The sequence below is a fragment of the Oncorhynchus kisutch genome, linkage group LG28, assembly GCF_002021735.2.
Source record: "Oncorhynchus kisutch isolate 150728-3 linkage group LG28, Okis_V2, whole genome shotgun sequence".
NCBI lineage: Eukaryota > Metazoa > Chordata > Actinopteri > Salmoniformes > Salmonidae > Oncorhynchus > Oncorhynchus kisutch.
The window spans coordinates 31,180,150-31,203,857 of NC_034201.2; the positions used below are offsets into that span (position 1 = coordinate 31,180,150).

The 23,708-nt window shown below is 40.8% G+C and overlaps 1 protein-coding gene across 1 annotated transcript in view; it reads right to left on the reverse strand.

Moving 5' to 3' along the window:
* LOC109873457 (opioid-binding protein/cell adhesion molecule-like) overlaps positions 1-23,398 on the reverse strand; it is a 413,387-nt gene extending 389,989 nt beyond the window's left edge. Inside the window, exon 1 of the mRNA XM_031808275.1 lies at positions 23,081-23,398. Coding sequence (XP_031664135.1) covers positions 23,081-23,141 — 61 coding nt within the window. The 5' untranslated portion in view covers positions 23,142-23,398. The remainder of the gene's footprint in view (positions 1-23,080) is intronic.
* Positions 23,399-23,708: the final 310 nt, after the last annotated feature.

Consider the following 23,708-nt stretch of genomic DNA (forward strand, 5'->3'; position numbering starts at 1 on the left):
GACCAGAGCCTGCTCCAAGAACTGAGGAAGACCTTGCAAACAAGCCATGGCAGGAACTCCTCAATAATTCTCTGCTCTGTGGTTTGATTCATCAAACCATGGATAAAAATAGTACTTTGGGAATAAAACTGATATTGTTGACAAAGAGCTGACTGCTATCCAGTCCCCTGTAGAGGACAGGAGAACACCATGACCAGTGCAGGAAATACATTTCTGGAAAGCCAGAGTATAGGGCCTTCCTTTTGTTTTACACACTACCTGTGTTGAATGGGGTTCTTCTGAAGAAATACAGGAATCATCTTTTTCTGTGAGTGTTTGGTATCTATACTACATGATGTAGTATGTGGACACACAGCTCGTCGAACATCTCATTCCAGAATTATAGACATTAATATGGAGTTGGTCCCCATTTGCTGCTCTAACAGCCTCCACTCTTCTGGGAAGGCTTTCCACTAGATGTTGGAATATTGCTGTGGGGACTTGCTTCCATTCAGCCACAAGAGCATTAGTGAGGTCGGGCACTGATGTTGGGCGATTAGGCCTGGTTCGCAGTCAGCATTCCAATTAATCTCAAAGGTGTTCGATGGGGTTGAGGTCAGGGCTCTGTTGCAGGCCAGTCAAGTTCTTCCACACCGATCTCAACAAACCATTTCTGTATGGACCTCGCTTTGTGCACAGGGCATTGTCATGCTCAAACAAGAAAGGTCCTTCCCCAAACTTTTGCCATAAAGTTGGAAACACAGAATCATCTACAATGTAATTGTATGCTGTAGCGTTATGATTTCCCTTCACTGGAACTAAGGGGCCTAGCCCGAACCATGAAAAACAGCCCCAGACCATTATTCCTCCTTCACCAAACATTACAGTTGGCACTATGCATTGTGGCATTTGTCCGTCGGACTGCCAGATGGTGAAGCATGATTCTTCACTCCAGCGAACGCGTTTCCACAGCTCCAGAGTCCAATGGTGCCAAGCTTTACACCACTCCAGCCGATGCTTGGCATTGTGCATGGTGATTTTATGCTTGAGTGTGGCTGCTCGGCCATGGAAACCCATTTCATGAAGCTCCCGAACACTTATTGTGCTGATGTTGCTTCCAGAGATAGTTTGGAACTCGGTAGTGAGTATTGCAATCGGGGACAGACGATTTGTGTGCGCTATGCGCTTCAGCACTTGGTGGTCCCATTCTGTGAGCTTATGTGGCTGAGCCATGGTTACTCCTAGACTTTTCCACTTCACAATAACAGCCCTTACAGTTGACCAGGGCAGCACTAGCAGGGTAGACATATATCGAACTGACTTGTTGGAAAGGTGCCATCCTATGACAGTGCCACGTTGAAAGTTACTGAGCTCTTCAGTAAGGCCATTCTACTGCCAATGTGTGTCTATGGAGATTGCATGGCTGTGTTATATATTATACATCTGCCAGCAACGGGTGTGACTGAAATAGCCAAATCCACTAATTTGAAGGGGTGTCCACATACGTTTATATATATAGTGTATGTATGTTCTTCTCAAAGAAAAGGTCAATCTCAGAGATGTGAACTTGGCAGAACTGGCAATTAACAAGTTTGTGATCGATTTCCAGAGGCTGTATGGCACTGCCAATGTATCACTCAATGTGCACTTGTTAACACACCTTACAGATAGTGTATGAAACTGCGGGCCCCTTTGGGCAACCTCCACATTCTCATTTGAGTCTTTCAATGGGACACTTCTTAAATACTTTAATGGTACCACTTATGTCTCTGTGCAAATAGTAAAGAGGAATTTAAAGTAGATGAGTCTATCCCAAAGGGCTGCCACTTGCATGATAGATGCTAATGAGGGTGTACAACAGTTGTTCTCCCAACTACAAAATAGCAACAGGTCAACTGATAAATCTGAATGCCTAACTGAAAATGTAAGGGTTTTTGGCAATCCATCTGTTCAGCATATGCTTGCAATTGAAGAATTACTATGTCTAAGAGTAAGTAAATGCAGTTATTACAATTGGTTCATTGTTAAAGGCATATTATGTAATTCAGAAGTAAACCAGCTACAAAAAAGAAACAACTCAATTGTGGAGTTGAGAAATGGAATGCTGTATAAAATCCGTAGCCTTGTAGCTTTCAAACCACACAATGTTCACATGACAATTCACCTACATGTGCTGTGTGTTGGTTAGTGAACTTGTCAATACAAGAAGGGTATTGTGCAGAGACTCTCAGTTTAATATATCCTCCACATTTGTACATTCAATTTCAGAGTCAGACAACATAATTGCAGTCCATGCACATCATTTCAAAAGAAAGTGTGTTGAGTTAAAGGAACAAAGAGTTTGTTATTCCTATTCCAACCAGTTTGGACAGAGACTAAGGAAGTGTTAAAGGTTACCTGGCTGGCCTAATTACCCAAAGTTGTAGTCTACAGTGAAAAAGAAAAGACAGGAAATGTTTCCGAAATTACGTGGCATAAACTTGAACTGTGCACGTTCCTTAGATGTGGAATAAACAATCATTATCATTGTCAACTTTGTCTTTGTCTGCACTCTTCTGAAGAGGAATTTTTTAAGTATTTTGAAACTCACATTTAATGGCATAGGTTGAAGCTATACTTATTGTGTACTTGATTATTTAGGGGCAGAGTTTCAAAAAGTGTATTTTGAATGAATATGGTATATTAAAGTGTAATGACAGTGAATATATAGCATACTAAATGACTGAAAAACAATTCATTTAAAGTACACTTTTAATAAGTGTATTGAAGTATAACGATAGTATATTTATAATATACTGAAGATATTCAAGAAAGGTGCATTTCATATTTGAAGTATATTATTTGAAAGGGTAGTATATTTAAAATATACTTGCAATATATTAAAATATACTTTTTTTTGCTTGGTTATCAACCTTGATGCCTTAATTACTTATTTTTTCTGAGTGAAATGAGGGAGAAATAGGTCATGGCGTGTCAGACCAAGTCTATTCCTATAATCAGATGTTCTTGAATGCCAAGTAATCACAAAACTGAAGGTCAGTTTCCATTCAATTCTGAAGGAAAACTAGCAGACATTATCAATCTTTTTAAATTACAGTCCAAGTAGTGCTGAGCTATTGTTCATGCTCTGCAAGATGGATATGATGCTTTATTAAGTTGTAAATCAGTAACAAAGGTCCCACACATTTTAACAGTGTCCAAAATGTCATTGAAAGCCACTGAATGTAATGTAGGCAAAAGGGGAAGGATATTTGTTGGAGTTATGTCAGTTTAGTCCAGACCTCTGTCCATTCTGAAAAAAATGGTTCTTAGAAAAACTTTTCATCGTAGTGCTAGCTGTGCCACTAGAGACTCTGGGTTCGAGCCCAGGCTCTGTCGCAGCCCAGCCGCGACCGGGAGGCCCATGGGGCGGCGCACGATTGGCCCAGTGTAGTCTGGGCTGGGGGAGGGTTTGGCCGGCAGGGATATCCTTGTCTCATCGCGCACTAGCGACTCCTGTGGTGGGCCGGGCGCAGTGCACGCTGACCAGGTGGCTAGGTGTACGGTGTTTCCTCCAACACATTGGTGCGGCTGGCTTCCGGGTTGAATGCGCGCAGTGTTAAGAAGAAGTGCGACTTGGTTGGGTTGTGTTTCGGAGGACACATGGCTCTCGACCTTCGCCTCTCCCGAGTCCGTACGGGAGTTGCAGCGATGAGACAAGACAGTAACTACTAACAATTGGATATCACAAAATTGGGGAGAAAAGGGGGGGTAAAAAAATTGTGCCTTTAATTTTATATCTTTATGTAACTAGGCAAGTCAGTTAATAAGAACAAATTCTTGTTTTGGGTTAACTGCCTGTTCAGGAGCAGAATGACAGATTCGTCCCTTGTCAGCTCAGGGGTTTGAACTTGCAACCTTCCAGTTACTAGGCCAATGCTCTAGCCACTAGGCTACCATGCCACCCTCCACTCCTTTGCAGGTTACTTCTCTTGAGCTTCCATTAGATATTTCATTCTCCATTATTCTAGAAATGGCTTCATTCTCTACCTCCTTTCAGTTAAGGGAGTGTTGGAGACACCCAGGGGGAGCTCATTTTGTTTCCCGGTTCCGCCAAACAAACACATTCATTGCCGCTACTTTCAACCTAATGTTTTACCATTCATCTTCTGAGACAGAGCCGGGACACAATTACACTGTTCTCACACACTGGAACTTACGTTTTCAACCAAAAGCAACAGTCTTCTGGGACTTAACTATTACATTGACAAAGACATACAGTGGTATATAAGCTTAAATTCTTAAAGCTTAAACACAAGCCTGGAAAGCTATACAGCCTGGATTGGAAACTAGCATGTTTACTTTCAACCTACACAAGCCAGTATGTATAAAACATGAGTGCAATTTCAAGGTTCCCCCAAAGGGAGACTCCTTTTCTCGTTGCACCCATTAGTCTTGGTTTGATATCTCACTGAATGGTCGGAGTGATTGGGAAGGAAAAAAGCCTAGAGCATCAGCAACATGAGATTAGAGTTAGAGATTAGAGAGCAAGGCCAGCAGTGTTAGCTAGGCTAGCTAGAGCACATTGTTTGTTGTTAAGCCTAGAGGGCCTAGCTGTGCCCTAACCTGCCATCCCCCGTAAAGCTCTGCCTAACACTGGGGACTCTGATGCATTTCTTAATTAAATCGGGGTGATCAGACCATGAATCATGCGACGTGGCAAATAAATCCAGGAATTTGACAGAGAATCCCTCTCTCAGTGATAATCACGCCCCCGTGCCAGGAGCAGACTGTAAAAATCAATCAGGTTTTATGCAGAGAAATGCAGCATCTGTCAAAGCGATTGCACAAATTGCTTTACACAACGGCTCATCATTTCTTTGTGTAGAAGGGGACGCAGGTGGGGGGCACTGGTCAATGATCCCATGGTGTATTTTGGGCCTGTGCAATGAAAGAAGTGGTACTTTCATCGGAAATAATCTGCAAAAAATTCAAACATGAGGAAAATTCCATTTAAAGACTGATGTGAGTTTCAATGCAAAGTCATGCATTTAAATGTGTGTGTTTTGAATTGCATCCTATGCAACCTACCTAGGCCCCCAATCCCTGTTATTTTGTACACACTGGCTGTCATCCATCAACAACTTTTGAACTGAATTGAATCTCTGGGGTATTTTACCCCCACGCAAACACTAGTGACACAATAACAGCCACATATTGCTGATATAATACAATATTGATTTAAATATAACATTTCTGCTCAATACCAAGATCTCATTTGAATTACACATTTTGTTTGAGCAAAATCCAACAATGAGTTACAAAGTAAATAGGCCCAAGTTATAGAGAGAAAAATGGCTAAACATCCTTTTGCATACTAATAGCCATATTATTTCTTCCATGCGCACACACAGTACCAAGTGGCAAAGCAAAAAACTTCTAAGAGGCGCACCATCTGGAGAGAGAGATACAGTGTGTTGGGGTTTCAAAGAAGAGTGGATTAAAATATGCTAAGAGAGATGAGTGATTCATTTCAGTCTCGGCTCCCCGGATTTCCTGATTTAGATATTGTTTTAACCCCAGTGCCCCACCACCACAACAGGGTTTCAGACTATTGATGATCCAGTGTGGGCTTGACTTTAGTGCAATTCCATGTACATACCAATGAACTATACCCGGTGTATCTGCTCCACGTGGGAGTGGATACACAAAACATACCGTCCTGAGAAATCATTTCACACATTTATGATAAGACTGCGTGTCTGGTCTCAATGGGGTTTTGGCTAACAGTGGTGATATGGAGATGTGGGACTACTTATTGAAGGAAAGCAGCAGATGCTATGATAGCTACTAGCCAATAAACTAAATAAACTCCCCTTAGCAGCAATCTCCACAGCTGTTATCCCTGAGCAAACAGGTCACTGTCATTCTCCAATATTGAGCTAGGTGGGCAGACAAAAAGAAGACTGTGTATCCTCTTCCCACTTCCTTGGAGCCCGGGAACCATAAAAAGAGGAAGGAGGAACCCAACATTGAAAGCCTCTCTCCCCCAGAAGGCATTACAAATGCATGCCCTTCAGCATGGCTGCTGGCTTGCCTTCAGGATATAACCATCCCAATATGTCCAAAGTTCAAATGTAATTACACTGCCGTGTTTCACTTAAAATGTCACCAACCTCTTTCCCCTAAAACCTATGGTTGAATATAAGTTCCTTTACTTTCTGAACGTCTTAAAGAGTCTGCTAAGAGTCTTAGAGAAGTCATCTCCTCATGTGTATGGGAGAGGTGGTTCTCTTATCAAAGCTAGGCTCTGCGACTCGCGGCGTAACAAAAGGTGAGCGGCAAGAAAGTGATGTGAAAACAGGAAGGGAGGATTTATTGCTGATGGCTGCACTTTACCTGCCAAGATCTGCAGTCTGCAGTTGGATGTGAAAGTCTGTTTCGACAGTCCTTCATGTTTCCAACCTTAGCTTCCTTTAAACGCCAGCACATCTCAGCACACAGGTTCATACCATGACACTTTTATTAGCGATGTGTTAGCTCATTGGAATTATACAGTGAACCTAAAGTTGGGATCTTTATTACATCTCAATTCATCTTGTTCTACACAGATCTCATTGTGCACCGGTAAAGAGATATTAAATTCTAGGAAAGCAGTAGATAAAGATGTGAGATTTATGATCAAAAGTGCTTTGACATGTTCGGTAGCAGAGCGCCCAATGTCATGTTATCTTATTGCGTCATAGCACCAGAGTAGGCCTATGCTATTTAAATTCTACGCATAACATACAGTACAGATGAGATTAAAGATAAGACTGTCAACAAAGACTGTTAATTTAGAAATCCAGATGGGTTATGGGTAAGCTAAACATGTATGCCAACAGGTTTGACGTTTTGAGGTTGGATGCTGACATTTGAGGATGGAAGTTCAATAGAATCTGGTGTTTCCAACTCAAGACGACTTACATTGTTCCGGTTATCATCGTATTCAAGTCTTCTATATGGACTGCATGTTTGATGTCTCTCCCATGAAAGACATTCAACTAACTCTACACCCTGGTCACAAAAATTGTCACAGAATAGAATGAGCCTTTCCAGCAACACCTGCAGAGAAAAGGATCCATTTTCTGATGATTGTGGTAAAAACACAGACCATATTTCCCCTTACTCTCTCAGTGCTCTCAAGCCCTTATATACAATTTGTACATTAATGTCTAAATAAAACAACAACAAAGACAAAAAAACACACATTTTCTATGTATTGCCATCCTCTCTCCTGGACAGTGAAAAGCTGACATCCGTTTTCAATCCAATTTAAAATGTTCAACCACCACTGCAGAATCCATTGGGGACATGGAAATGAGTGTGTTTCAAACATCTGTCACTTACGTGTCAACTTTTAATGAGATGAGTTAGTATGAGGCCAAGTGCAATCTGCTGTGATTAAAAGGAATGGGGGAATATATTACATATTTAGCATACCGAGGGTCTCAGGGAAACGTTATACATATGAATTATAGACTCAAATTATAATTTTTTTGTCACATGGTTCGTAAACAAGAGGTGTAGACTAACAGTGAAATACTTACTTATGGGTCCTTTTCAACAGTGCAGAGATAAAGATAAAGTTCAAATAAAAATAGAAATAGTGACACCAGGAATAAATACACTGAATAACAAATAACAATAACGAGTAAAAATAACATGGCTATATACAGGGAGTACCTAATCGATGTACAGGGGTAAGAGGTAATTGAGGTAGCTATGTACATATACTGTAGGTAGGAGTAAAGGGACTAGGCAACAGGATAGATAATAGACACTATTTCACTGTATGTGGTTAGTGTGAAAGTGTGTGTGTTTGTTTGTGTGTGTTTGTGGCCTCAGTATGCATGTGTGCGTGCGCATGTTATGTGTTATGTGTGGGCGTATGTAGCTATGAGGGAAAATAATCGATACAGTTACATATCGGGATATTATTTTTGACGATATATCGTATTGTTTTGACAATATCGCAATATTATTATTGTGTTAGTTGGTTGTACCTGCACTAAAACTCCAGTATTGTTTCTTCATAGCTTGTTCTACATCTTATCTTTAAGTAGGAAGCCAATTTGTTTTCAACACTTTTATTTTCATGACTCTAATTGTCATGAAAATCAGACATACTGTATACTGTATATGGTGAACAATATCTTCAGAACATCAAATCACGAAAACATATTTTTATAAAAACACAAAAGGCCATTCATTGTTCAACCGTGACCTTACATTTGTTAAATGGTTAGTCAAGGATCTTGCATGGGATTGTATCAAATTTAGCCTCCTGACTGAAAGCCCTTTGGTGTATGAGTAGCCTGCAGAATGACCAACTGCAATTGATTAACTTGACTGATAACTACTTATCCTACCACTGACTCTGTCTGAAGGCCAGAGAAACATGTCAAGTCCATTCAAATCCATCCCTGTGTATTGTGAACTGATTGACTGACTGGCAAATTTTCTCCAATTACCCTGGATAATCAAGTGTAAAAACCCAGAGGGACCTTTAACGGCACTCATCTTCAGTTTGGGCTGTCGTTCACGTTCTGTTTTCAGACACACATCTGTTGTCGTAGAAGAATGAGCATTTTGCTCATAAAACCTCCAGAATTAGAGTCAGGACTGCTGTAGTATCTTCACTATAATGGCAGAGGGGGGAAATAAGTGGCAACTGGTGTAACGGCTTTAATTGCCCCTCACTTGAGATGGCTGACATCCCAGCGGCTTCAGTCGGCAAAACTGAAACGTGTTGCCAACCCTTTTGGTGAGTGCTGATCATTAAAAGACATTTGCATATGAAAATCAACCTAAGCCTTTTAATGAAAACAATTATTTTTCTAATTCTCTTTCACTTTCTCAAAATGAGACATGTTAAAAAAAAACAAAGCTTTGTACATTTCAGATTGCACAATGCACAGTGATTTCTTTGTGGCCTATTTGAATGATGTGTTTAACTTACCTAAGAAAACGATTTTGGAGAAAGCACAACAATGGGATTGTGATTAACGAGAAACATTCATTTTTATATTGACCTCAAAAGGCCATTAAGATTGCCACTCAAGCGTTGAACATTAATTACGAGGGCCCTCATAAGCTTCCATGAAATTCAATGAGCATTTCAAAGTCTGAAGTCACGCAAAGAGGTCTGTGTAGAAGTTCTGATGCAAATGAGGTGCTGAGTCAACATCCACATTAAACTTGAATTGTTAGTTTGTTTTCAATATACACACTTACAAATTATATATATATCATATATATATTATTGTTATGATAATTATATTTTATATATATATATATATATATATATATATATATATGTATATATATATGTTTCAGTATTAGGCCTAGTAGTTCTATAGAGATACAGTATTACAAAATTACAAATAAAACAGAAGTTTGAGAAAGACTTCCAAGGACTGAATACAGATTAGTTCCATCTCACTAATGTGAAACCATAGACAACAAGCCAATCTATATTAATTGAGCACCCACAATGACCCTTTTACCACAGGAGGCCCACCATTAAATAGAGCTGATTATTGAGTGTGGCCACCTCTGACAATGGCCTATTCATATCAAGAGATCACGCAACCACCTTATTACATTAACATCATTTAGCAGACGCTCTTGTCCAGAGTGATTTAGAGGAGAAATTAGGGTTGCGTGCCTTGCTCAAGGGCACACCAACATATTGTTCACCTAGTCAGCTCAGGGATTCCAACCAGTGACCTTTCGGTTACTGGCCTAACGCTCTTAACCGCTAGACTACCTACCATTAAACCTGTCACTTGAATAGCTAAAGCCATTCATGCACAGGATATACTATATCAATACAATATACCCCTTCCAGTGAACCTAAAACCAATTTAATTCAAACAATAGCCATCAGCTGACAACATAAGATCACAGTGTTAGCTTAAAACTTATTTGGAATAGGGGGCAGCATTTTCACTTTTGGATGAAAAGCGTGCCCAGAGTAAACTGCCTCCTACTCAGTCCCAGATGCTAATATATGCATATTATTATTAGTATTGGATACAAAACACTATGATATTTCTAAAACTGTTTGAATGATGTCTGTGAGTATAACATAACTCATATGGCAGGCAAAAACCTGAGAGAAAATCCAAACAGGAAGTGGGAAATCTGAGGTTTGTCATTTTTAAACTCAGCCCCTATTGAAGTTACAGTGGGATATTGGTTATGTTGCACTTCCTAAGGCTTCCACTAGATGTCAACCGTCTTTAGAAACTTGTTTGAGGCTTCTGCTATGAAGGGGGGCTGAATGAGAGGGGAAAGAGTCAAAGGTCTGCCAGCAGCCTCGATCTCAGTCACGCGCATTCACATGAGAGGTAGCTCTCGTTCCATTGCTTTTCTACAGACAATGGAATTCTCCGGTTGGAACATTATTGAACATTTATGATAAAACATCCTAAAGATTGATTCTATACATAGTTTGATATGTTTCTACGACCTGTAATATAACTTTTGGGAATTTTCGTCCGACCTTTCTGCTGGACTTCCATGCACGTTTTGATTTGTTTACCAAATGCCCTAACAAAAGGATGTATATGGACATAAATGATGAACTTTATCGAACAAATCAAACATTTGTTGTGGAACTGGGATTCATGTGAGTGCATTCTGATGAAGATCATCAATCATGAATTTTATAATGCTATTTCTGACTAATGTTTACTGCGCAACATGGCGGATATCTGTATGGGTGTTTTGGGCTCTGAGCGCCGTACTCAGATTATGCTTTTTCTGTAAAGTTTTTTTGAAATCTGACACAGCAGTTGCATTAAGGAGAAGTTTATCTAAAGTTCCATGCATAACACTTGAATATTCATCAACATTTATAATGAGTATTTCTGTGAATTGATGTGGCTCTCTGCAAAATCACCGCATGTTTTGGAACTACTGAACATAACACACCAATGTAAAATGAGATTTTTGGATATAAATATGCACTTTATTGAACAAAACATACATGTATTGTGTAACATTAAGTCTTATGAGTGTCATCTGATGAATATCATCAAAGGTTAGTGATTCATTTTATCTCTATTTGTGCTTTTTGTGACTCCTCTCTTTGGCTGGAAAATGGCAGTTTTTTTTCTGTGACTTGGTGGTGACCTAACATAATCATTTGTGGAGCTTTCGCTGTAAAGCATTTTTGAAATCAGACACTGTGGATGGATTAACGAGAATTGTATCTTTAAAATGGTGCCTAATACTTGTATGTTTGAGAAATTTGATTTGAGCTTTCTGTTGATTTGTATTTGGCGCCCTGCAATTTCATTGGCTGTTGGCGCGGAACCCCGTTCCCAGACAGGTTAAGGAGAGCGCAGAGATGCCTGCTGAGGCAACCAATACAGATCAACAGCACATTCATATAAGGCTCCCCACATACAGCCTAATCATGTTTCTAAATGTTATTGGGGATCGTCTATGAAAGATGTTGATATGATACAGCGATAAAAATGTATATTACTTTTAAATGTGTTACACACAGATGATTTTCAAATTTTGGGATTCTAATTTCAAAAAATTTCCATAATATATCTGGAGCTAATAGTGGGATGATAATGTTTCACAGTGTTGTGATTGGCTATGATATTCACCTATTGATTGTGCGGCATCTGTTGCTGTTCTGCATCAAAAGCTGTATATATCACAGCCAATCACAAGACTGGTGGGACTAACATAACTGGACACATACATTTACAAAAAAAAATCTATCAGCTTCAGGTTTATTATTTGGACAATGACAAATGAATTGCAATATCAATGTGTAAACCAAACTGCCATAGTTGCAGTGGTGACCCGTCATTCACATTTTAAGCATCTATAAAATATATCAAATCGTTTTTTTGGGGGGGGGGGTTCTGCCATAGAGTTACATTAGAAGAGCCCTTCCAAGAAGGCTCAAAGTCATTGGCCACTGATAAAATTACGTCAAAACACGTTATATGTAGAGTAGCTTTGATTGGACTGATCGTGTCAACCAATATCTTACTTTCAAAATCTTAGCTAGCAGTCATTGTCATGAATCAAGTTGACAATCTACTGGCAAATCCATGTCAAATGAAGAGAAATAATGAAGAAAAATTATAGATAAAACGTATCGGTGCTCATCGGCCATTGGACATAAACATTACACAACAAGTTGGAAATCACAAATTCAACAATGAGTAGTTTGGAAGGAATCAGTGGCTAACTGCAAGCATTGCAAAGCAACCACTAGCCTGCTATTCAGTGGAGTGGTTGTGATGTCTTTTTCCGAGTTCCCACCATAAATCCAGAGATCGCCAGACTTTGGTGACAAAGCCCACAAAAGACCACCCTGCCACCTTCTTGTTTAAGTGAGCACATCACAAGGTGAGTCCAAAAATGTTTTGCAACGTTATGCTGCTGCATAAATGATGTAATATGCAAGGGAGATATGTATACCATAGCTACGAAAGTAATACTAAGTGTATGTTGTGTAGTAAGCTGTTAGTAGCCCAAGTGCCTCATCCTAATAACTTGGTCTATTTTCACCAACGCGGTATTGTAAACACATCGTTTGTGGCTGGTGTGTGCCATCTTTGTAGACTTTTTTGTACAGCTTTGACAGTGCTACTGATAGTAGTGGTGGCGCTTGGCTTGCACGTGCAAATTCAGCACACACAACATTCTATAATGGAATTGTGTTATTTGACGAGTCAGATTAAAGCTTATTTAACATGTCAAATAGTGACGCAAACGGCATTCAATGTGCCTCAATATTTTCACCTCTTGATTTCGCCTACTGTTCTAACTTGGTGGTGCACATGTAGCCTATAACCTGTTACAGAGAAATTTAATCATTGAATTGTCAGTAGAAACCACATTTGTTTAAGCATGTCAGTCATATCAGCTATGTTTTTTAAGGCAGTAAATGAGGCTAAATTAACTGTTTCGCTTCCAGACAAGGCTCCACTGATAGCCAGATGTAGCAGTGGTAAGGTGTTGGGACTGCTGTTGGGACTCCGCTGCTGGGACAGCTTTATGTAGGCCCTAATAGTTTGTGGGTAACGTTTGTCACCGTTATAGTGCAATTCATGGATTTTAAGTTTTGGGTTGTGGCTTTTCTGGCATGCATCCCACAATAATTTGTTTTGCCCCACCAAGATTTACATGCTAAAATCGCCACTGCACAGATGACAATGATGATTGCCAAAAATGACACATTCTTAAGTTTTGCATCAGTGTCATCATTTCACAACTTTGCAAACACCACTTTTCCAAGGTGGTTGAAGTAAATGGCCCAAAATGTCTTAAAGCCTCCTAATGACACTCGCAGATTGCACAATAAGTGATAATAAGCACAATAAGTGATAACACTAAATTAAAAGTCAGCGCTATCCCAATTCCCTGCACCTAACCTAAAATGGACCAGCGCTGGGAAGGCCCGCAGTAATCACAGACATAGGGATTAACTGCACTGACCATGAGGTAGCAAACGGCTAACTCCGCCATCTGGTCCATAACACTAGCCACCACCACAGTTCCGCTTCACTTGGCCAGATACAAATGCAGAGGCACTTTCCCACAGTTAGGGCTGTTCGGCTGACAGAGCAAAGTATTGAGTGAAGACACCCAACTGTCAAGGTGAATGAGGACCGAGGAGACATATGGGAGCATCCTCCCTTCATCTCCTCCCTTTCATCTAAACTGATCTGAAAGACCTGGACAGATTAAAACAAATGCTCAATATGGGCATCCACCCTATTGCTTTGACCTATGCCCTGATTTCAGATCAGTGCAGATGAAGGACAGGGGATAAGAAAAGGAAGCCATTTTTGACTATTCCAATGCACCCAAAAAATGGGTCATCATGCTATGCAGTGCAGGGTTGGGTCGAAATATGATACATGTGATATTTAACATTGATTTATTTATTTATTTTATTTTAATTTTTTTTCACCTTTATTTAACCAGGTAGTGTAACGGTTTTCTTCCTCTTCTGACGAGGAGTAGGATAGATCGGACCAAAATGCAGCGTGGTACGTGTCCATGTTAATATTTATTTAATCACAAAAACAAAATAACAAGAGAACGAACAAAAACGAAACAGTTCTGTCTGGTGCAGACACAGAGACAGAAAACAACTACCCACAAACCATAGTGGGAAAACAGGCTGCCTAATTATGTTTCTTAATCAGAGACAACGATTGACAGCTGCCTCTGATTGGGAACCATACCAGGCCAAACACATAGAACTATAACACATAGAACAAAAACATAGAATGCCGACTCCAACTCACGCCCTGACCAAACTAAAATAGAGACATAAAAAAGGAACTAAGGTCAGGACGTGACAGGTAGGCCAGTTGAGAACAAGTTCTCATTTACAACTGCGACCTGGCCAAGATAGAGCAAAGCAGTGCGACACAAACAACACAGAGTTACACATGGGATAAACAAACGTACAGTCAATAACACAATAGAAAAGTAATACAGTGTGTGCAAATGTAGTAAGATTAGGGAGGTAAGGCAATAAATAGGCCATAGTGGCGAAATAATTACAATTTATCAATTAAACACTGGACTGATAGATGTGCAGAAGGTGAATGTGCAAGTAGAGATACTGGGGTGCAAAGGAGCAAAAAAATAAAAAATAACATGGGGATGAGGTAGTTGGATGGGCTATTTACGATGGGCTATGTACAGGTGCAGTGATCGGTAAGCTGCTCTGACAGCAGATGCTTAAAGTTAGTGAAGGAGGTATAAGTCTCCAGCTTCAGTGATTTTTGCAATTCGTTCCAGTCATTGGAAGCAGAGAACTGGAAGGAAAAGCGGCCAAAGTAGGAGTTGGCTTTGGGGGTAACCAGTGAAAAATACCTGCTGGAGCGGAGCTACGGGTGGGTGCTGCTATGGTGACCAGAGAGCTGAGATAAGGCGGGGCTTTACCTAGCAAAGACTTATAGATGACCTGGAGCCAGTGGGTTTGGCGACGAATATGTAGCGAGGACCAGCCAACGAGAGCATACAGGTCGCAGTGGTGGGTAAACTGTATATGGGGCTTTGGTGACAAAACGGATGGCACTGTGATAGACTACATCCAATTTGCTGAGTAGAACGTTGGAGGCTATTTTGTAAATGACATCGCCATAGTCAAGGATCGGTAGGATAGTCAATTTTACGAGGGTATATTTGGCAGCATGAGTGAAGGATGCTTTGTTGCGAAATAGAAAGCCGATTCTAGATTTTATTTTGGATTGGAGATGCTTAATGTTAGTCTGGAAGGAGAGTTTATAGTCTAAACAGACACCTAGGTATTTGTAGTTGTCCACATATTCTAAGTCAGAACTGTCCAGAGTAGTGATGCTAGACAGGCGGGCGGGTGCGGGCAGCGATTGATATACTGCGAAAGTGCAAGATGATATTTCGTGCAAGACTATACTCTATTTGAACTTTACAAATCAAAACTGTGCAATTTTATCAGTTCAATAAGTATAAAATTAAGTCTAAATATATTAACTAAGCCATATTCTTTCACCATACAAAAATAATTGATCGATAAGCACAAAAAATGGTACAGTCTGGAGTGATTTAGTTATTAACGGCACGAAACGATTATATCAGATATCATGATATTTGGAGTAGCATATCATAGAAGAGCTGTTCCCAAATATTGCCCAACATTAACGCAGTGCATATATAATAACACAGACTATTGGCTTGCAGATCATTTCGAGAAAAATTATAATGGCATCCTCACCTAACGTTGGTATTTATCCTGTATGGTAGACTCAACTTCATTCAATGTTTGAATTGATAACAAGCTAGGAAGATAAGACTGCAGCGTCACGACAAATGTGAAAAAAATCTGAAGAGGACTGTCTAAAATCCATTATTTTGACTGTCAGTTTCATGGAACATGACTAGAAATAATGAGGACACAAAACACAACTAACATCTTGGAATCAAAGTGTATCGACATTTCCTTCCAAGCTTGAATCCTCAACCTTATTGAAAGAGATGCTGTCTTTGTGACAAAAGTCAGAAATGTGGCCGACGTTTGGGCTTTGAGGATTCTGTGCCACCCTGTAAACAGCTTCTGGCAGACTCTCCCAAAGGAACATGTATACAGAAGTATTTCCAATGTCTCTGTTTGCAATGCTGCTTACATAGAGCCAATTCTATGGTGGAGCGCTAGCAGCGAGCGATGAAGGCAGCAGCATTCCTTTGACATGACAACCCATGAATGGCTTGCTCTGAAGTCGGCCTCTGCACGGATTATTAATCACTCTTCCTGCTTTACTAAACCGTACAACACGCCACGTGACCACTCCACTGGAACTTGGCTAAGTTTGTGAGGAAAAGAAAGCCTCTTCTGTTAGAGCCAACTACAACAAGGATATTGTTATTATTCCCAGGAAGACACATTCAAAGGCCTTAGAATGCATTTGCGCACATTATAAATGAATATGGATTTGAGGCGAAAGGGTTTGTTAATAAATTAAATGTCTTTAGATTGGATGAGCTGCAAGAAGCAAATATTTTGAATCTTTACGCATTGTATTTCTGAGCTATTTACTGATCAAATACCGACATCTCATTTGAATCGCTTGGGTATGGCAGTCAATAGCATTGTCAATGTCATGCCAAAGGGTAGACCTAAGCATTATGAATAATTTTCCTGGCAATTATCCGATTCTATATGTGACCAATTAGGGTTTGTCTCCTGCATGCCACAAGACTGTGTTAGTCCACTGAGCTAAATCATTCATTCAGGGAGCTAACACAAGTCATGTCTCAGACAAGGTTACTCATCACGCAAACAGGGTTTACAAACCACCTCTGTTAAATACCTGATGCTGTTTCAATAGACACTCAATCTTACATACACTGAGTGTACAAAACATTAGGAACACAATATCTTTCCATGACATAGACTGACCAGGTGAAAGCCATGATCCCTTATTGATGTCAGTTGTTAAATCCACTTTAATCAGTGTAGATGAAGGTGAGGAGACAGGTTAACATAGGATTTTTAAGCCTTGAGACAATTGAGACATGGATTGTGTATGTGTGCCATTTAGAGGGTGAATGGGCAAGACAAACAATTTAAGTGCCTTTGAATGGGGTATGGTAGTAGGTGCCAGGTGCACAGGTTTGTGTCAAGAACTGCAATGCTGCTGAGTTTTTCATGCTCAACTGGTCCAGCCAACTTGACACAACTGTGGGAAGCATTAGAGTCAACATGGGCCAGCATCCCTGTGGAATGCTTTTAATACCTTGTTAATGCCCAATGGATTGAGGCTGTTCTAAGGGCAAAAGGCGGTGCAACTCAATATTAGGACGGTTTTCTTAATGTTTTGTACACTCAGTGTATGATTGGAAGCACAGCCGATAGCTGCCCAGTGACACAAGCCTACCAGACGAGGTAAATAACTTATATGCTCGCTTCGAGGCAAGTAACACTGAAATATGCATGAGAGCATCAGCTGTTCCGGACGACTGTATGATCACGCTCTCCACAGCCGATGTGAGTAAGACCTTTAAACAGGTCAATAATCACAAGGCCGCTGGGCCAGACGGATTACCAGGACGTGTACTCCAAGCATGAGCTGACCAACTGGCAAGTGTCTTCACTGACATTTTCAGCCTCTCCCTGTCTGAATCTGTAATACCAACATGTTTCAAGCAGACCCCCATAGTCCCTGTGCCCAAGAACACTTAGGTAACCTGCCTAAATGACTACCGACCCGTAGCACTCACGTCCGTAGCCATTAAATGTTTTGAAAGGCTGGTCATGACTCACATCAACACCATTATCCCAGAAAACCTAGACCACTCCAGTTTGCATACCGCACCAACAGATCCACAGATGATGCAATCTCTATTGCACTCCACACTGCCCTTTCCCACTTGGACAAAAGGAACACCTATGTGAGAATACTATTAATTGACGAGAGCTCAGCGTTCAACAACATAGTGCCCTCTAAGCTCATCACTAAGCTAAGGACCCTGGGACTAAACACGTCCCTCTGCAACTGGATCCTGGACTTCCTGATGGGCCGCCCCCAGGTGGTAAAGGTAGGTAATAATACATCCGCCACGCTGATCCTCAAAACGGTGGCCCCTCAGGGGTGCGTGCACAGTCCTCTCCTGTACTCCCTGTTCACTCATGACTGCACGGCCAGGCACGACTCCAATGGTAGGCCTGATCACCGACAGCGATGAGACCGCCTATAGGGAGGAGGTCAGAGACCTGACCATGTGGTGCAAGGACACCAACCTTTCCCTCAAAGTGATCAAGACAAAGGAGATGATTGTGGACTACACGAAAAGGAGGACCGAGCATGCCCCAATTCTCATCGATGGGGCTGTAGTTGAGCAGGTTGAGACCATTACGTTCCTTGGCATCCATATAACCAACAAACTAACATGGTCCAAGCACACCAAGACAGTCGTGAAGAGGGCACGACAAAACCTATTCCCCCTCAGGAGACTGAAAAGTTTCTCAGATCCTCAAAAGGTTTTACAGCTGCACCATCGAGAGCATCCTGACGGGTTGAATCACTGCCTGGTACGGCAACTACTCGGCCTCCGACCACAAGGCACTACAGAGTGTAGTGCGTACGGCCCAGTACATCACAGGTTTCAAGCTTCCTGTCATCCAGGACCTTTATACCAGGGGGTGTCAGAGGAAGGCCCTAAATATTGTCAAAGACTCCAGCCACCCTAGTCATAGACTGTTCGCCCCCCACCCTCTTCTACGCAGCTGCTACTCTCCATTATTATCTATGCATAGTCACTTTAATAACTCCACCTACATGTACATATTACCTCAATACCGGTGCCCACATACATTGACTCTGTACCGGTACCCCTGTATATAGCCCCACTATTGTTATTTACTGCTACTCTTTAATGATTTGTTATTCTTATCTCTTACTTACTTATATTTTCTTAACTGCATTATGGGTTAAGGGCTTGTAAAGAGCATTTCACTGTAAGGTCTACACCTGTTGTATTCGGCGCATGTGACAAATAACATTTGATTTGATTTAAATCACAATAATGTGTGTACAGAGCACAAATACATCAACAAGTTACAAACATGTATGAGTGTTGAAATAGTGTTCTGTAATGCTGTAATACTGTAATGCTGTGACAAATTGTTCCAAACAACAGTGACAAATGAGCCAATATGATAACAATGACCTCTAAACATCCTCTCATTTATAATTTTCTCCTTCAGGAAATGAGAAAGCCCTCTTGTTATTTTGATAAAATGGGCAAAGTGGCAATTTCACATCTGGGTGGTAACCGATGTCAATTATTCACGTTCATCATTTGCACCTAATTTGCTTAATAACATATTGTGCTAGGAAGCACAGGGGTAGTGTCACTTTGGAAAACTAAGGCCGCACCCAATCAGAGGGTACCTTCTTGCATCGAAATTGAAACTTAAATGGATACTTCAGGATTTTGGCAATAAGGCCATTTATCTACTTCCCCAAAGTTAAATGAACTTGTGGATACCATGTTCAAATATTTTATTTTGCTTTTTGGTGAAAACATTTTCTAATCTTAAATTAGCCTAACCCTAATAGTTCAACTTGGAAGAGGTGAAGTGAGAGGGGTAGCTGGGGCCAAAATCTGTCTTCTCCAGTAGGTGGTGTTTGTTTTTTCACTAAACAAGCAAGGAGTTTCTGTATGGAGAGTTTCTGTATGGAGAGTTACAAATTTCGTTAACAAAAATGGAATGGCTTATTCGCTACGTGTGCCTTATTTGTTGAAATAGAAGTTTCGTAATGATTATGTTGTTACTAGTGTACAGATTTAAATAGGACTATTGACATCCTGGCAACTTTATATCAGAGTTGCCATTATATTGGCTACAATGGTCCCACCTGATCTTGCCTCCTACTGACTGTGTTCCATTTTTGAAGAAATGTATTTTCATTGATAAAGCAGCCACTAGAGTATCTGGTCAATATAATGGATAATCTGTGATGCTATGTACTCATTGTTGCATACTATACTGAACAAAAACATAAACGCAACATACAACAATTTCAACAAATTTACTGGGTTACAGTTCATATCAGGAAATCAGTCAATTTAAATAAATGAATTAGGCCCTAATCTATGGATTTCCCATGACTGGGCAGGGGTGCAGCCATGGGAGACTGGTCCACCCACTGTGGAGCAAGGCTCAGCCAATCAGAATGAGTTTTTCCCCACAAAATAGTTCTATTACAGACAGAAACACTCCTCAGTTTCATCAACTGTCCGGGTATCTGGTCTCAGACGATCCCGCAGGTGAAGAAGCCAGATGTGTAGGTCCTGGGCTGGTGTGGTTACACGTGGTCTGTGGTTGTATGGCCGGGTGGATGTACTGCCAAATTCTCTAAAACGATGTTGGATGCAGCTTTTGATAAAGAAATGAACATTAACTTATCGTGCAACAGCTCTGATGTTCATTAATGCAGTCAGCATGCCAATTGCACGCTCCCTCAAAACTTTAGACATCTGTGACATTGTGTTGTTTGACAAAACTGCACATTTTATAGTGGCCTTTTATTGTCCCCAGCACAAGTTGCACCTGTGTAATGATCATGCTGTTTAATCAGCTTCTTGATATGCCACACCTGTCAGATGGATGGATTATTTTGGCAAAGGAGAAATGCTCACTAACAGGGATGTAAACTCATTTGTGCTCAAAATTTGAGAGAAATAAGCTTTTTGTCCCTATGGAACATTTCTGGGATATTTTATTTCAGCTCAGGAAACATGGGACAAACACTTCACATGTTGCATTTATATTTTTGTTCAGTATATTTAGCAGTTACTGTTTAGTAAAATGAAGGTCTATGAGTAGGTGGGGTGGGCCGAGTGTGGGTAGATTTTTCCAAATTCAACAAACATGCACTGCATTAACCAGCTTGATAATAGTTTATTTAATTTATCTAAACTCTGAACGACATAGGAATGGAGTTATAGGCCTACTCAGACTGGTTAATAGCCAGACAATCATATTAGACCTATACCGTAGTAGACCATATATCTATCCTATTTAAAAAGCACTGAAGCACTGAAACATTCATTTTTTTGCATACTGAGAATGCATCATGCTTGATTGCGTTGTTTCCCTCTATTCGTTGATTTCGGTAATGCATTCCCATATGTAATTGATCAGCTTTTGTCAAAGCAGAAATGAGTATGACATCTGGGCATAAAAAATTTAGTTTAAACGTATGCAACATTTTGAAATGTGGCATACTATTAAACTACATTTTTTCACATACTCAACTGGCCTACTATTTAGGACGCAAGCAGACTATGGGTATTCGGACAAGGCCAGTATCACGCCCTCACATTTTAATGTGAATTGGTCATGTTCCTCTTCCTCAACATATTTACATATCACTTTTCAATGCAAATTAGTTGTATTTAGCCAGTCATATTGTTCTAGTTGTGTGTTGTGCTTATTGACTCATTTTTCAAAAGCTCTATAAGGTATTATGTGCATTGTGTACAAAGAGAGGAGCACAGTGTGTCACTTTCACAAGGACAGCTCTCTAAAATACCATATTTGGCCCGGGGGTCCTTATTGAGTAACTGTAGCCTTGCTGTCCCAAGGAAAGGACACTCTACCCATCAGCAATGTTCTTCATGTCTTTTCACAGGGGCTGCTTACCCCCCTCACAATGTTTTCACCTCCTGCTTACCCCTTGCACTCTCGGTTGGAAGTCGAACAACAGCTGCTGCTCCAAATTTCGATTTAACCACCAATAATTCTCGCCTTTGGCTGAGGCAGGCTGGTGGAAGGAAGGACTGGAGGGCACAATAGACAGGGCCTGTGAGGGTCTTGGCCGGATCGCCACAGGAATATGTGTTGCATCCTGGCAACGCTCGGCCAGAGCTGCCTCGGAGCCAGACAGAGGCTCAGGGGGGAGGAGGAGCGAAGAGGGATGGGAGGAGGAGCAAAGAGGGGAGGAGAAATTGCCACTTGCCACTCAACACTCCACATACAGAGCCAAGTGGTTGGAGGGGGACATTGTCATAGGGCTGTTTTCCATGAAGGACATGACCCTGTCCTCTACACATTTTACGTCTCTCCCCCTTATGTGCCATGGTGAGAATGCCAAGTGCAGGCTAGTGGATGAGCAGTGTGGTAACATGCTTTTTCTGCAAGTCACAGTGACATATCCATAATAGATAAGACAGGAAATGTAATTATGTATAACATATACTGTATAACATATATTTACTCAAATATTTAAACATAAAAAAGCTATGAAATATGTGACGAAGCAACTTGTTGGTTAATAGAAAAACGTTGAGTGAAGCTGCCCACAACACTTAAGACTACAGAGGAACCATTAGAAGCATGTCACGAATCAAGTAGGCTAGGCTACTCCCTCAAAAGCAAATGTTGCATTTCCAATCAATTTAGTTACCTGTGAGGGTTAACACGGTTTAACTTCGATGACCTGAACACGTTGTCGATGCGGATTAACCAGTAATTCTTAAACAACTTTACTCAAAAACCTCCTGTCTGGAGTGACATTTACAATGCGTCAAAAAGCTCCGCGGGGAAAGCCAAAACGTGCATCAAGAGCCAGAGACACACACGAATGGCTCGATCAGAGAAGCAATGCTAGCCTATATGATAATCTACCATAAAGCTAAACAAAAAAATTTTAAACCTACAAATGTAAAACTTTGAATTACTGGGGTATAAATAAAGGCAAAAGTTAAGAGGGGGACATGTTCATAGTGAAGCCTTAAATTTGGGTTTACAATCACTTGGAACAAGTAGCCTACTTGTGAGGCAAACCTCGAAATCCCTTGACAACCACCACCATCATGACAGTCGAGTCTCACAGTAATCGCCTGGTTTAACTGCCACTTTGTTGGCATGTGATGTCAAATCTCGGCACCACGCAATAGGGAATCTACAGTACCTATATAGAAAGCGCGCGCATATGTAGAATAAGTGCGCACTCACCTAATGTACATGATAATGCAATAGCTATAACACTTATGTCACCTGCCATTTCTCCCAGCAAAAAAATAAATAATTGCCCACCTTGTTGAATCAGAAGAATGGCCATCCCGGTCAGCAAAACCCAGAACATAGGATTCTTCATGGTGGTTTGACTGGTCGATCGCTTCTCTGTGTAGTTGTAGAGGAGTATGTTGCCGCTCAGATATAGCCTACTACAAACACAAATCCTCGGAAAAGTGTAGCAAGCAGACTGCAGTTCCCGCTACGTCCCGGGTCCCTATCTTACTGTAAAGCAGCCACCAACGCAAGCAGCACCAAGTCCCTCCTTTACCAAGGTATTGGTCGTAATTTGTATGAGGCTGCTTGGATAGGCTTCCAGTGGCTTACAAAGACACTTCTGTCCAGGAACCCGCTGTGATTCCCACTAACCACGTGTGTATCCGTGCGCCTTTCCCGCGTCTTGCTTTATGCGTGCGTGCGTTGGTCGATATCGACCGTGTTCAAAACGTTATCCTATTTCAAAACCAAGCAATGCATTTGAAATGTAGGCCTATCTGATGTTTAGACAGGCGGATTTGTATTTTATGCAAAACGTGTTAAGCATATGATAGCCTAGCTAGTATTCGGTCTTAAAAAATATAGACTTAGAAAGTAACTTTTTAGTTGGCTAGTTGAATGTCCGTAAAGGGGGATATAATGCAGTAAAAGT